The 15,162-nt window shown below is 39.0% G+C and overlaps 1 protein-coding gene across 1 annotated transcript in view; it reads right to left on the bottom strand.

The window, feature by feature from the left end:
- DNAH5 (dynein axonemal heavy chain 5) overlaps positions 1-15,162 on the bottom strand; it is a 1,226,896-nt gene that overhangs the window by 1,041,723 nt on the left and 170,011 nt on the right. The window contains exon 8 of the mRNA XM_044065791.1: positions 9,823-9,965. Coding sequence (XP_043921726.1) covers positions 9,823-9,965 — 143 coding nt within the window. The remainder of the gene's footprint in view (positions 1-9,822; positions 9,966-15,162) is intronic.

Raw genomic sequence — 15,162 nt, 5'->3', positions numbered from 1 at the left:
AACCTATGTCACATTTCAAGACTCTTTGCTTTAATTAAAACCCTACAAAAAGTTAAATGCATTTTCAGAACCCCCCCATCCCCTGTTAACTTAGAACAAACACACAACACTATGTACATTTTCAACAAATGAAGTTTACCCCTCCAGATAGGAGCAACTCTCCCAAATCAGTGACTGCACACACAGGAATTAAGGTTACCCATGCTAAACTGCATGTTACAGCCCATGTTTCCACTTATACTGGTTATTGTCTATACTTATCTCTCTTTTCCTCCATGATGTGAAAAAAAAACAGCTGGAATGCTTTCACAAAAAATGAACTTAGCCCTAAGAAAAAGTGCACTGGCTATATTTAAATGCATTAAAGTATTAAGGCTGATGGTGAAGCTATTTCTTATTCGCTTCCCACAATTTCAGACTATTTTTCAATGAACTGCTTGCCTCTGCACCTTTAAATTTTGCATTTCTTTCAGCAAAGAGTGCCCCAAACTATCATGATTAATTGCTTGCACATCCTGGTAGGTCATCTCCAAGTAAAAGTAGTCAGCAATAAAAGGAAAAAATAGCCAACAACTTTGCAGATGCTTGAATGAATCATTGTACATTTCACTCAATTTGCAATTTACTGACTTCTCTTGACCAACTGCCTTCAGTTGCAGACTTCATGTCTCCCACCAATAGTATTTGTTAATGGAAAAAAAGCAAACAAACAACTCTGAAGATTCATGACACTTGGCATATTTTATGCCTTTCATCATTTTGTCTTATTTTCAAGCTTATTTGCTTAAAAATAGTCCATAGGTCAAGCCAAGGAAATCAATACAGACATCCACCCATGTGAAAACAAGGGAAGTTATTATCCAAATTCTACACATAGTATAATCAGTATAGTTTAACACACCATACCAGCAACCCAAAATCCCATTACATTAACTTGCTTTTGTCTAGCCTTCCTTATCCTGTTACAGGGCAAAGCGTATACATCTAAAAACTTTAAAAAGTATTTGTTTACTTCAGTACATTTGACATATGCATCAGTTACTTGAAAGATTCCCCACACTCACGCATTTAAAATACTCTTGACTGCACTCTATATAAAACTGCTTTATAATATAACAAGTAATTTGAAATGCTTTATACTAATATTAATAACAAAAGCTGTTTTACTTAAATTTTTCTCTTTAGTGCTCTTCTAAATATTAATGACAAAGCAGGATATATGCTTTACAGTCCACCCACAAGTTTAACAATGTCAACAAAATTACATGCTTTCTCAGAATTTTCTTACAAAGCCACATTTTACAAATGTTATTGATGTTTTATTGTCAATCATTTATTCACTAATTTTAGTGTAGTTGGCCTTTTTTCCTGATCATTCCATCTTCCATCACCAGATTCTGGTTCAAATCCAAAGATACTCTTGATTCTTCTTCTCAACCCCTGTTCTTTTTTTCCTGTCTCTCAAGCATTTGCCTTTGTAACATTGGAAAATATGTCACCAACAAAGTTTCTCTAAGAACTTTCATGTCAGAAGAATGAGAAGCAGAGTACCCTACTGCTTGCTCATTCACTCTTTGTTGAATAAACTTTATTTCCTCCCTACCCTGTTCTGCATCAAAAGCTGTCTTTAATCCTCCATGAAAAAATATTCAAAAGACAGATGGATACAGCAGCTTCAATCTCATACTTGCCTCATGCCATTCCCTGACTGCTGGGATAAATTTACTTCTCTGCTGCCTAAAGTAAAGTGAATATCATTTTCTATAAAATCTCTGTCTCATATTTGAAATACTTTTCCTTTCTGTCATTACTTTGGCATGATTCACTTTTTCTGCTGATATAATTGCATCTTTACAAACATGGGTCTTGGCTGTGTCCTCATGGTAGGGTTTGCAGCATACATGAGGTGCTCTCTCAGTTAAATCTTGCTGTGGAACACCAGTCTTTTTGCTTATTTGTACTTTCACAAAAGTAATACAGTCTCCTCCTTCCAGGTCATGTGGTACATCAGAAAATCTCAGTTTCCTTCTGTGTTCTCTGTCTTCCACTTCTACTACTCTTTGAAACAGTTCTTCCTGAGAAGCTTCATGCTCAGTAAGCATTTTCTTCTTTGCAATTTTATCAGCTCATATGTATAGCTAGTTAAAGCTTGTTCTACTTTTCCAGGCTTTTATTTGAGTTGATATATTCATTCAGTGATTTCTTTATTTAAACACCCCTGAGTAGATTTGATTAATTTTTTTCTTCTAAATTACTGCAAGCCATCTCATGTCCCAAAGCTGAAACTTGAACTGCTCTTTTGCTGAACAGCTGCTAGATTCTCCCAGAGTTTTCTCTTCAGCTTTTTTCATTGATTTAATTTCAGATCTTCCAAATTTCTTTGTTGATGGCATTCCAGGCAGTGTAATCAATAGCCAGTGACTGAATTTTACTTAAACAGTTACACTGGCCCTTTCTTAATTGTTTTTACACTGCAATAACTCAAATCAATCTGTTGATCAGTGTGCAGCCATCTTGGAAGTAGTGAAGAGGCCTTTCTTGATGAATCCAGTAACACTATATGGAAGAAGGAATTTACTACAGAAAGGACATATATATTTCTACACCACAGAAACTCTCTTTACTGAATGCTGAAGTGCAGCTATTGCTTCTAAAAGTATAGATAATTTGATTTCAGATGTTTCTGCGATTTCGCTGCAGCAGTTTCATATGCAGTCTTTCATGATGGACTAGGAAGACGCAGGTAGACAGATAATCCAGAACTCTGAGGTACTGTCTTGCTGTAATAGTAGTTTTTACAGAGAAATGTCAATTATTACATCAGACCTCTTAACTGTCTCCATTTAGGAGGAACATTCCAATTTTCAGGCCTGATTCACCCCCTGCACATGATGTACCTATTTTTGGAGGCATGTCTATATTTTTAGCATTGATTTAGCTTTTCACACAATTTGCGAAATCCCACCCCCATCACACACAATTTTTGAAGCTATCTAGTACAGAAAAATACACTATATAACCAACATACTAGTGGCACTAATAATTTAAAGAAATAAAACATACATATTACATCTCCCTTGTTTAGATGCAAAAATAAATTACCTTGCGTGGTATAATTCTGCATTACAGATTTTACACTGCCTCTTTGATAAACATGCTAATATTTTCCATCAGTTTTGTCACTCTTATTTTTTTGATGTGTTTCTGAGTGTTATCCCATATTCCAAATGGAAGCAGCAGGTGTTATGAGGTACTTGGTATTCAGATTTTACACTAATTAGATGTCCACATTTTTGGCTGGACGTACCTACTTTTCAAAGACCTTTGTTCCTATCTTTAATGTCTGTCAGTTGAAAAGTATGCATCACATTTTGTACCTCTGTCTTTTTTGAAGCAGGAAACCTTTCATCTTTACAGTCTATAATGACTCCAGAAAAGTTACTGAATGTACAGGAGATGGGAAAGACTTCTTAGACTTCATGAAAATTCTTGCAAACTACATCCGAAAACACAAAAGGCACTGGAATACAGAAGTGACACAATACCCTTTATTGAACCAACACAGATTTTGCAATTACTCGTGCTTTCAGGCTAGTACAATCATTGGGAATTAATGTTACTGATGTTAGATACAGTGCTTAAAAACTATTTTGAAAGGGTAAGCACATCATTTCTTTCTTATTGGCTAAAAGATACACTTGAAAAGTGTGGAGAGAAAGCATGCACCTTGGAATGAAACACTCTTAGTGTGTATGACCCAGAAATGACCTGCCATAAAACTAAAGGTTCTTCCTGAATACTACATTACTAACATCACTAACAACTCACAATGAAGGGCCCACCGTAGTCCAAAAGCTTAAATAATTCCAAAACTTATGCTGGACTAGTAAAAGGTATTACATCACATCTGTGTTCCACTGTTGTGTTCTGCTGTCTTTGTTTCCTCTATTAGTGGAACAAAAAGGCAATTCTTATTTTTTTTCTACAGACTACATCAAGGACATTGTTATTCCAAAGTGTTGCAGCAAGTGATCTTCAGCTGCAGCTACCAGCACGTAAACATCTAGTTATGAAACAACAGTGCTAAACATTTGAAAACTACTGTCTGACAGGTGGACAGACCAACAGGCTGAACTGTAGATGGAACATGTAAAAGAACTACTTGAAATCTCAGATACTTCCTATGAAGGCATATAACTTCTGACTCTAGTGGAGTGTTAATGTGTAAAATATGTAAAACCTGTCATCTGTAGCAAGCAGGACTAACTTTATCATTCAAAAACAAAACAAAGTACTGGATACAACATTAATATTTTACATTTTTTGGTTAGAATATACCTGTCAGATCTAACACACTTAGGACTGGCCCCCAAAGGATTGCTTTTCTTTGGTATGTGGAACAGTGAGTAGTAAAATAAAATGTCCCATTTGGTTCTTTGAAACCCAACATATTGCTTTTATCTGTAATAACTGTTTTCTTAAAATGAAATCTTCTTTGCTGATGTGCTGAAGTGTGCTGAATAGCACCTGAATAAGACAATCAGTAGGGCTGTTTGGATTAACTCTGAGCAACTATGTAAAGGACCCACTTGTCTAAAATTACTTATTCACACAATAAAATTATACTGTTGACTGCCTTCTAGAGGTGTGGGTGGGACTGAGGAAAACATCCAGGGAGAAGAAGGGATCTTTATTGGTACTTTCCCTCCTGATGATGCAGTGGGTAGGGAATGGGATAACTTAGAATGATATTTTCTCTGATTACATGGCAGTCAGATAGATGTTTGACTCATGTAAATACGTCTAGCTAATAAAGTTACTGGAGAAATAGGTACATGAAACATTTGTTTACTGAGGCACTTGATTTACACTTCTCTCCTAGTCATTTAGAATATCATCTGCTGGTTGTGCAAACAGATTTTCAGACACAGGAGTATCCAACAGTTGTGCATTAATATCTTTAAGGTAATTTTCAAATTTATGGCATGCATGCAAGTCTTCCTAAAACTACAGCAGATATGGCTGCCCCACAAGATGTATCTACAGCATGGTGAACACATTTTATTGCATGCATTTCCATTTTCCATGCATGCAAATTCAGTTGCTTCATTTGTATTTAATATCAGACTGTAGTATTAATGCAGTCTTGTACCTCATCAAGAGTATATAATTCAGAAATCTCATAGCCAAATGGCTTGAAGTATAGACTTATTTCAACACCTCTTTAAAATCATGGTTTCTTAGCAAAAGGCACGAAAAGTAACATTTTTCTGGCTTGTAAGGAGGAAATGACAAGCAGTCAAGGGATCTACATTATGCCTACTGTGTAAGACCTATAATTCTGTACATTCAGTCTACTCTTTTTCAAAGCAGGATTCTGAGTACTTGGATGTTGATCATTTATCTTCATTACATGCTCAAAGGTTTGAAAAAGTGGAGGTAAGGGCCATTTTGAGTTAAGAAGTGGTATTGCTTCGACATACCTCTTTTTCAGATAAGGAGAGACCACCTGTGAACCATCCAGAAAAATCTACCATATAATTAACCATTTCAGAAAAAGTTATATCTTCCTGTAAGGAGCCTTAGGATTTGAGAAAGCATTTTCATCATCCAAACCAAGGTAAAGGTGAGGAGGGGTGGTTCATAGGCAGATACTTCTGAGGGACTTTGTTTTACTTTCCTTTTGCCTTCAGATACCTTCTTTGTTCAAAAAATAAACCAAGGCTGATCTATGTAGGGAACAGATGCTAGTTGTTGCTGAGTCAAAAGCAGCTTCTTGGACTAACTTACAATATTCTTCAGTGAAAGGTTTGTAATCAATATTAGGCCAATATAAAGATGATGCACCTGCTAAGCCCCCACACCAAGGGAAATTCTCCCCAAAAGTGTACAATATTATGTTTTTCTAAGGCATTACATTCTTGGTCTAGTTGTGGCAAATATAATTGTAGCTGAGTCTGACACGGAAACAAGTGTTGCTGCAATTTTAATTTAAAATGGATGTAGCACTCACATCAATGAGTCACGCCAGGATATTGTAGTGGCTGGCTTCATAACTCCTGATATGGGAGCTACCCATGGAATTTGTAGAGAACTTATATTTCTTTGGTAGTTTCTGTCTCCATTTTGGTATTCATTTATTGAATTTGGGAGATGATTTTTCTCAGTGATTTTCTAAAGATTTTTCTCTCTTGTTTGTCATATTCAAAATCAGGGCTTTTAGCACACTTAATCATGTTGCTTTACTATTTTTTTATACATATCACAACATTATAAGCCATGTTCAGCGTCTAAGTGAAACAAGTACTAAATGTGGTAATCTTTAGGAGTACTTTGTCTACAACATGTGCATGTATTAACAGAGCTGGGGGAATGCATACACATAAACCCCTTCAGTCAGAGGATGATCAAAATAACAATATTTCTTCAAAAATTCATCAGAAAATATACATACAAAAGTATGTACACAACTATTACAGAGCAAAACTTTCCTGCATATAACTGAATGAGCAAAGATTTCTCAGTGACCAAGGACAAGAAAAAGCATGACAAAGATACCTTTATATAGATAAGTCTTATACCACTTACGTTAATACCTTCAGAGATGCAATTCTACCATAAACTTTCACAGATGAGAGAAAAGCAGTTTGTGGAAAGGCAGCTGGACAGGGACAACCCAGAAAGTGTGAAAACCTAAATCAAATTGTTTACTTTTATGGTGACCCTCCCCAAAGATGATCATCAGTGATCAAATGGCTATTTTGTGTTTGGTGACAAGGTACGGTTCGCAAAGCATCATTACTCCTTCTCCTGGAACTTCAGGGACTTGGCTGATGATACATTCACTCACAGACACATCCGCATTGTAAAGGATACCTACAGTCATCCTTTATTTAGGCACTTTTGCAAACTACTTTAACACTACCCTTCAACAATTGTAAAACGCACAGCCAGCTTAAAATTCTTGTCTTTATGCCGGATCATTTAGGACAGTAATATTCAAATGTTTCAGCTATGGCACATCTACCAGAAATATAAAGCAACTGAACTCTACAACAAATATACAGAAGCCAAAAGCCACACTAGCATCAAACTAGCAACAGTGAAGGAAAAGCACTTCACATCCATCCAAAGGGATAACTTACATAAACAACCCTAAACAGTTTTGCTTAAGGTGTTAACACTTACCACACCTATGTTGAGCAAAGAAACTAAAACATTTTCCACTCCATTATCTTGCAGAAGCTGAACAATAGTATACATCTTGGTACTGCTAACCCTAAGTGCATTACCTGCACCTCTTCTTCTTTTCTTCCGCAGAGCAGCCCACCTGTTTTCAACCCCCCACATTCAGTCTATAAACTGTTTACTTGGGTTTCATCAAAAGTCAGAAACATTGGCTGTCACTAGCAGTTAAAAATCCACTCCAGTTCCTAAGGACAGCTACACCATCTATCTTCTTGCCAGTAACTTCTTTGACAAATTGCAGCACACTGAAGAAGCAGCTATCAAAACCTTATAAGCAGGCTTTAATTACCCCACTGCATAAGGTTGGACTACACATTGCTTCTAGCAGTTCTCAGCCCATAGACTTTGGACTGTGTCTCTAAAGTGGTGGAGAAATGTGCACACTCCAATGTCTGCCATTTTATTAGCTACAACTGGCTAGCTTACTTCTGATATGGGCTCCATCCCAACCACATAACAGACACTGCACTGCTGGACATAAATGAAGCTACATGCACTGAGCTAAACCTTACCAAAGATATGGTGTCAGTACTTGACTCAAAGGACTCTGACAATGCCAGCCACTAGCTTCTTAAAAAAAATAACTTTTAGCTATAGGCCTCTGCTCTGATGTGACCTACTATTTCAGCAACTACATGCAAGCAAAACTAGAGATTATCAAACAGAAAAATATCACCTCTTCTGTCATTTCCCCTTGGTGTTCCACATCCCTTGTACCTTAGTCTCTTTTCATTGTCCATGTCTGTAAGTGATACATGGAAACAATGGCACAGACAGGTTAAAGCAGTATACTAATGACTTTGAAATCATGTTGTTTAATTTCATCTTTGGTAGCAATACAGTCAGTACTTCAGCACAGCTTCATCTCAGTTAAGTCATGAACAGCCAGTTATATGCTTGAGTCGTCCAAAGTTATGTAACACCTATCAAACAGCATAAGTGGTACTTCTTAAATAAAAACATAAAGATGGAACAAATTTGGAAACAAAACAAGCAAGTACATAAATGAAACTGAAACGAGTAATGCTGCTGCACTCAGTTAGATGATTAGGCACACTTTAAACCTCAGAATTCTGAGACACAGAAATGCAATATCAAAACAAATTGACAAGTAAAGTAAATCTGGTAATCATTTCCTTAGGAAAACTTTGTCCCCTACCATCTATTCACGTAGCTTTTAAATATTCTTATATCTAAAGATGCCACAACTCAGATTAAGACTTACTACACTCCACAATTCAAAAACTGATTTTAGAAAACTGTGTCTTGGAATTCCCCAGCTTCATGCACCTGTACAATTCCCATGTTTATTCTTCTAAACTGTACATATGTGAAATCACAGGATATTTATCTACCATCTGGCTAACTCTACAGTGATTTAGGCACCTAGGCAGTGAGACATTACCCTGTGGTACATTTGACTGGGGACACATAGCTGAAGTGACATTCAACTGCAGAGAAATACGTCTGTTTGCAAATTCCTTGTGAGCAAAGAGAATCACAAACTGCCATGCTCACAGCTTTAATAACCAAATGCATGGAGGCAGAAGAAGTAATGAGTGTTGTGCTCAGTGTACAGTACATACTTATGTAACTGAAAAATGTAAAAGTGTGCTACAGCATGGCAGAAATCCTGCAGGCTACTGTAGTCACACTTATGCTCCACTATGTGTTTTAGGTAATGTTCCGTAGATACTGTGAAGGGGTGGTCCACACACACCAATGATAAAGGCACTGCCCATTGTGCACTGCATTTTTACTGCCACTGACATGCCCTCTGGCCAGCCTGATGCTAATGCCTGCCATATTGCTTGCTGTCTCATATTCCCTTGGGGACCATGGACATTGTTTTCCCCCTATGCATTTGGTTATTGAAGCTGTGGGCATGGCAACACATTCTTCTCTTTGCACACAGGGAATTTGCAAACAGTCATATTTCTCTGCAGCTGACTGTCATTTCAGCCATGTGTCCCCAGTCAAATGTACCACAGAGAAATGTCTCGCTGCCTATGTGCCTAAACCCTGCTATAGCACAGTCAGGATTTTCATTCGATTTTTTTATCAGTTAACATACTTTTGACACTGGTTTTATCAGGAAACTATTAATTCTGATAAAAGCACTTCAACTCATGCCACAGAGATGGAGAATATGTATTATGGAAGGCATATCCTTATGGGAAAAAGTATTCCCACTGTTTTGTAAAATACAGTCAGTGTACAATTCTCAGAGTTAATTTGTTGAAAATTTCAATACATTCTATTTTGTGAACAAAATCTAGGTAGGCAAGCCTATATCATTTGATCTGAATATCAAGTGCAAAGATTTCATTTTTATACATCAGACTGCTTTGTCACCATTTCAAAAAGCGGTTTTAGACTTAGATTCTGTTTTGTGCAAAAACTGCTAATTACATTAGTTGCAATATGTGGCAAACATATAGGGCATGCAAGTTCTACCTGGTTGTAGTTCCAAGTGCACATAGAGCTGAACATTTTAAGGTGCATATCATATTCAGGAACATGAAGCACCAAAACCAGAAATAAAATTTAAATTTTAATTTTATGTCATAATACCTTGTCCTGGTTTGCAATGGTCTGTATAAGGAAATCTGTCCTGACGTTGTCCACATTAGGTACAAGAATGGAGCCATATTCTGGAGTGTAGTCTGAAGGATAAATATATTCCTCTACACAGGTATTCCAATGGATCCACTGACCTATTCAGAGAAAAAAATAATTATTTCCTTGCATTCTCTGGCTTGAAAATTCTGGTTAATGCATTGAACAGATGAAAATATCAGGTTTAAGATTCTGAGAAAAATAAAAATCACATACAGTGGTTTCTGATATTTCTAGATAATCCTTAGAAAGAACTTTACCTAATACCCTAAGAAAATGTCCACATCATTCATATGCCCAATACCTACTCTCAAACATAGATATCAGTCAAGCGTTTGCTATGAAGAAAAAGATAACAGCAAACCACAAGTAGCACATCCTGCCAAACAAACCATTCACAATGCCACCCTTTTTCCTGCACATTCCTTAGAGTTTTACTCCCTCATGAATAAATGTATTGAGGAGGCTGCTCATATCTAGCACTAGAACTGTTGTGAATTCAAAGGTAAGCCTCTGAGGCAGATCTTGTATATAAATCCTCTACTGAGACAAGAAAAAGACTGTGACTCTGTTAAAAAAATACCCTTCTTTACTACATAAGCTATTTAAGGGTAAAACTGTTAAACATACCATCAGGGAATGCAAAGCCAGTTAAAAACTTAGGGTACTCATCTGTACCAAGGATAACCGCAAGGCTTTCTTCAACCACATCAGGAAACTCAGAAGTATTGATAGAAGTTTACCACAATGCTGTGCTCCTGGGCACTCATCAGTGCTACAGTTTATCTACATCGGTTTTAAGTCGCTTCTGGTGGTGGTTTGGGTCTCGGTGGTTTCATCACATGAGCAATTGACATGGCACATTTTGTTGAGGCAGGATTGTAGTTCCATGTACAGTTGGGTCTCTTGTGTAGACGGTGCTGGCCAGAGTCAGAGGTGGAGTTCCTTTATAGTTTTTTTGCTTTTTCCTTTTGGTGGTTTTTGTGGCTTTGGATTTGGAGTCCTTTATGGTCGGTGTAATTCGGGTTTGGGACATGGCACCATCGATCAATGGTGATCATTGAATTGATAAAGCCTCACGAAGTCCACAATGAGAATGAGAATCAGGGTTCATCCACACCATAATGAGGTCTTTCTGATGTCTGGTGAGGGCTTTTAGTGTCTCTCAATTGCCAAAAGCAATGTCGGTGTAAGGAATCCCCCAGACCTCGATAACTTCAGGTGTCCGATGACCTTGCCATATGGTAGGCTTACTGATACCTACCTTTTCCTGAATGGTATCGTGATTATTTTTGGAAGGGCAACTCCGACCAAGCGGCCAACCATCTGTAGCCACCTGTGTTTTCTCACCACTGTGCTGATATCCATGTCCTATGCACTTTCCATCGCCCTGGCGCAGATTGCCAGCATGGTTTGTCTTTGTCTCTCTTTGTTTGGCTCGCCAAAATGCTACTCATTTTTTCTGAGAAGTAGATGGCCAGATGCTTGCACAGGCCTAGGACTGACCAATGGACCCACCCAGGATGACTCATGTCTCAGCAACTCTAACCCTGGGCATCTGGTCTTGGGTTCTGTCCCAAACTTATTCAACCAGGGCTTACATTATCTGAGGTTTTTAACACAAAGTAGTTTTTCACAATAACTGAGACAAAGCTTTGTAAGGTCAAGGAAGGGCTTGCAAGGTCAAGGTGCCTCATGGCCTTCCCTCATCAATGGAAGTGAAGCTGACTCAAAAAGTCAATCAAGTTCCGGGTTTCAAGCGATCCGCTGACGGTCTGGGGTGGGGGTGTGTGGTCCAATGTCCCTAAGTTCTTTGTTTATGAGCTCCATTATGACTCTCTTTGGGCTTTGCAGAGCAGACCAGGAGCTTTTAAGGTGTATTCTACAGAGGTCTGTATAGGGTCTGTGGAGTGGAAAGGACTGGGTGAGTTCCATGTCGCCAGGTCGCATATCCTTTGGCCGTGACTCCATTATGAGGACTGGTTTATGTGCTTATTTGCGGGTTTAAGGCACATCATGTGAAATACAGCACACACGCCTTGGTCACATTGGTCCCATTGATGCTGTGTTTTTTTAGCTTAGAGAGCAGCGTTTCCTGTGCATTGGGAGGCTGTACTCAGCTGCCTTCCGCCTGGGGGTATAGTTATTTCCTTGGGGGGAGAGTGCGGTTTATCTGCGAACGCGTCTGCCACGTTTAAGCTGTTTGTCTGTGGTTCAGTGATTTTTTGTATCATTTGGCACTCTGAGACATATCTCCTTTCATTTACCAGGTTCCTAAATATAGCTGAAACTTTTTACGTTCATGATTTTTGAATCTTTAGTGATTTTTTATCATTTTTGATTTTAGATTGATTATTTTTTTAATATTTTTTTCCTAATTGGTAGTGAAGGTGACTTACCTTTGTTTTTTTTTTTAATTAATTTCCTCATATTGTTACTTATTTGATTTTTTTTGTGTAGATTTTTTACCAATCTTTGGTCTTGTTTCTTGGTTTTTTGCCTTTTTGTTCTTTTCCATGCATTTTCTCCTCTTGCAGTAAAGAGAGGTGTCATGAGGTTTCCAAGTGCGGGGCTTTGGGTGTTGTGGTGGTGGGGTTGTTTGATCCCGGGGCCCCTGAAAGTGTTGAAAAGGAGTGTTCAGTAGTTCTTGAGCTTGGTTGTTCTTTTTTGGTTGGGGCTTTGCGGGATGAAGGGTGGAGAAGATTTGAGATGTGATGATCTCATGCTGTAGAGGGATACTTCCGTGTTACTGAGCATGATAATTTTTTTGTTTGATGTGGGATATCGTGAGATATGGATCATTTCTCCCCCCATGGCTCAGGGGAATACATGTGAGGATAATTTTCTCTTTGCTAGGTTGCCATATGTTGGTTAGCTGAGTGTTGCTCTTTTCTCCTAGTCTATAGTATACCCAGGATGATTTCCATTGCTTATGATATGAGATACATGAAAGTTGGGCTAGTGGTTGGGGTCAGTTTGATGTTGTGTGGGGGAAGCCTCCCTGCATGCACCCAATACATTTGTGTTTGGCTGTGTGGGTTAGTTGAGTTTAGTCAGTGGTGGTTGGGCCGGTTCCTTCCCTTGAAGGTGGCTTACCCAATACTGGTGCAGCTATTCCTAGATGGTGGATACACCCTCCATTTGTTTGTGGTGTGGTCGGGGCCAGGGCGCGGCATGAGATAGTGAAATGGAGTGCCGGGGGTTTCTCTCAGGGTTTGAACCAGCAGGTCAGTTATACATGTAACGATGTTCTCCAAAAGTGAATAGTGCCGGGTGCCTTGGTTTCAGCTGGTTGGTTTCAAGACACGCATTGTGTTCATTGGGAATCTGGGGTGTGGGTATCCTTATGGTCACACTGGATTCCTCCTTGGTTGCCGGGCGTGCGGAGGGGTGTAGGGATAAAACATGAACATGGATACCCCCCTCTCCTGGTGAGTCGGGTTCCAGGTACAAGTTACACATGTTCTGAAGCCTGAGAAGGGCCTCAGGGCCTGGGATTTGAGAAAGTTGATTCTTAGATTTATTGTTGGCATGACTAGTTTCTTCTCTTTTTTGTTTTTTGCTTTTTAGGTTTTTTTTTTTTTTACTTGCAAGGTGGCCTTGCCTAAAAAGGCACTATGGGGGATTGTTGGGTTTTAGCCAATATCCAGGCACCAGGGTGACAATCCAATAGCCTTGCGTCTAGCCGACTGGTCGTCACAGGCATGTGAGCAGCGTGACAGACACTGATGACCCACCAGCATTGTCCACACCTTTAAGCCAGACATTTGTGACATTCTTGCTTGTTGATTCTGGTATTGTGGCATCATTCTTGGTGAAGGAAGGACACTGATCAGGGTCAGGGTTACTACCAAGGCAGTCGCAGCTCTCTTCAGTACTTTTCATGTAGTGTCCTCTGTCATCCAGGGAGTGTCGCTGTCACTGTCACAGGGAACCAGACACATTTGCTGTTACCAGCTAGTTGATGTGGTGACCGACAAAGTGACTCATGTTATGTGGCGGATGCAGAGCCTTTGCGCAGCGCTTACTGTCTGGGCCTTCAGAGTGCAGTGTGTGTGGGTCAGTGTGTCTGTATCTGGAGTCACCATGACAAGTATGTTTGGTGTTGTATTTGGCCTTGGCTGGCTGTGCATTTTTTGCACTGATTTTGTGGTTTTGTGGTTGTCTTGAGTGTCTGGTTGGGTGGTAGTTGTTTGGGGTGTCTTTTTGTGGCCTGCTGTTTAGGTAAAGTTTTACCAGAGCCTCTTTTATGTGTGTTTATGTGTTTATGTTTATGTGTTTGTAGGTGTTATGTGAGGCTGGTTGGCTGGGTTTGTGGTGGTTAGTTGCCTCCTCCTCCTGTCTGCCTCTTGGTCCTCTTGAGTGCTCGGCCCAGAGTCCTTCGGCCAGAATAACTGCATCTCTCGGTCTCTCTGTTGTATGTGGGAGGAGGGGAGGAGGGAGGAGGTGTCATGTGTACATGAGGCAGTTTGCCTCAAGATTCCCAGATTCACCAGCTGGACCAGAGGAGAGGAGATTGACAACTGACCTTTGGACATGCTAGAATAAAATATTAATAATTGAAAACAAAAAAACAAGGGGGAGTGGGGAGTGTGGGTGTTTTTTTTTTTTCTTGACATATAATTGCTTGCTTTTTAGTGCAGTAGGTAGGTAACTTGAGTGCAATATGTTACAAGTAACTAAATGCAAAAACGACAAACACTAACATTTAATGATGAGTCATTCCCTCATCTTCTTCCTTGTCTTCTCAACTACTTCTTTTCCAAACTTATTTCCAATGCCATATCCTACTTTCAACTGGAAACCACAGTTAATATTCTGGTTGACAAATTTGACTCGAACTTTAAATCTCCCACACATCCATCTGCTCCCAATTTCTCCCATAGTTGTTACATCAGCATGCCCCAAAACTAAAAGCACTAGTTCTGTAGACCTCAATAGTATTCTGTGATACCTGCTTGCAAGTATCATGCACCACATAGCCCAACCACCTTCTAAAATCCTTTTTACGTTTGTCATCCTTGAACCTGAAACATGGCCATAGTTGTTATCTCTTCACAATGGTGTGCCCATGACTGACCCTAGTAACTACAGGTATGTTATTCTTAACAGTATTATCTGTAAAGCCATGGGATATGTTATTGCTAAACTAATTAACAATGACATAGGTAATCTTCCACATAGATAACGGATTCAAATAAAACTGGATTTGTTATACAAGTCTTATATATGCAACCTAGTCAATTTCTTTCACAAGATCAAGGAAAGCTTAGTCAAGGGTCAAACTGTTCATAC

This window comes from Protopterus annectens, chromosome 3.part0, assembly GCF_019279795.1.
Source record: "Protopterus annectens isolate FY-2018-M chromosome 3.part0, PAN1.0, whole genome shotgun sequence".
Classification (NCBI taxonomy): Eukaryota; Metazoa; Chordata; order Ceratodontiformes; family Protopteridae; genus Protopterus; species Protopterus annectens.
This window is presented reverse-complemented; position numbering and strand designations above follow the sequence as displayed.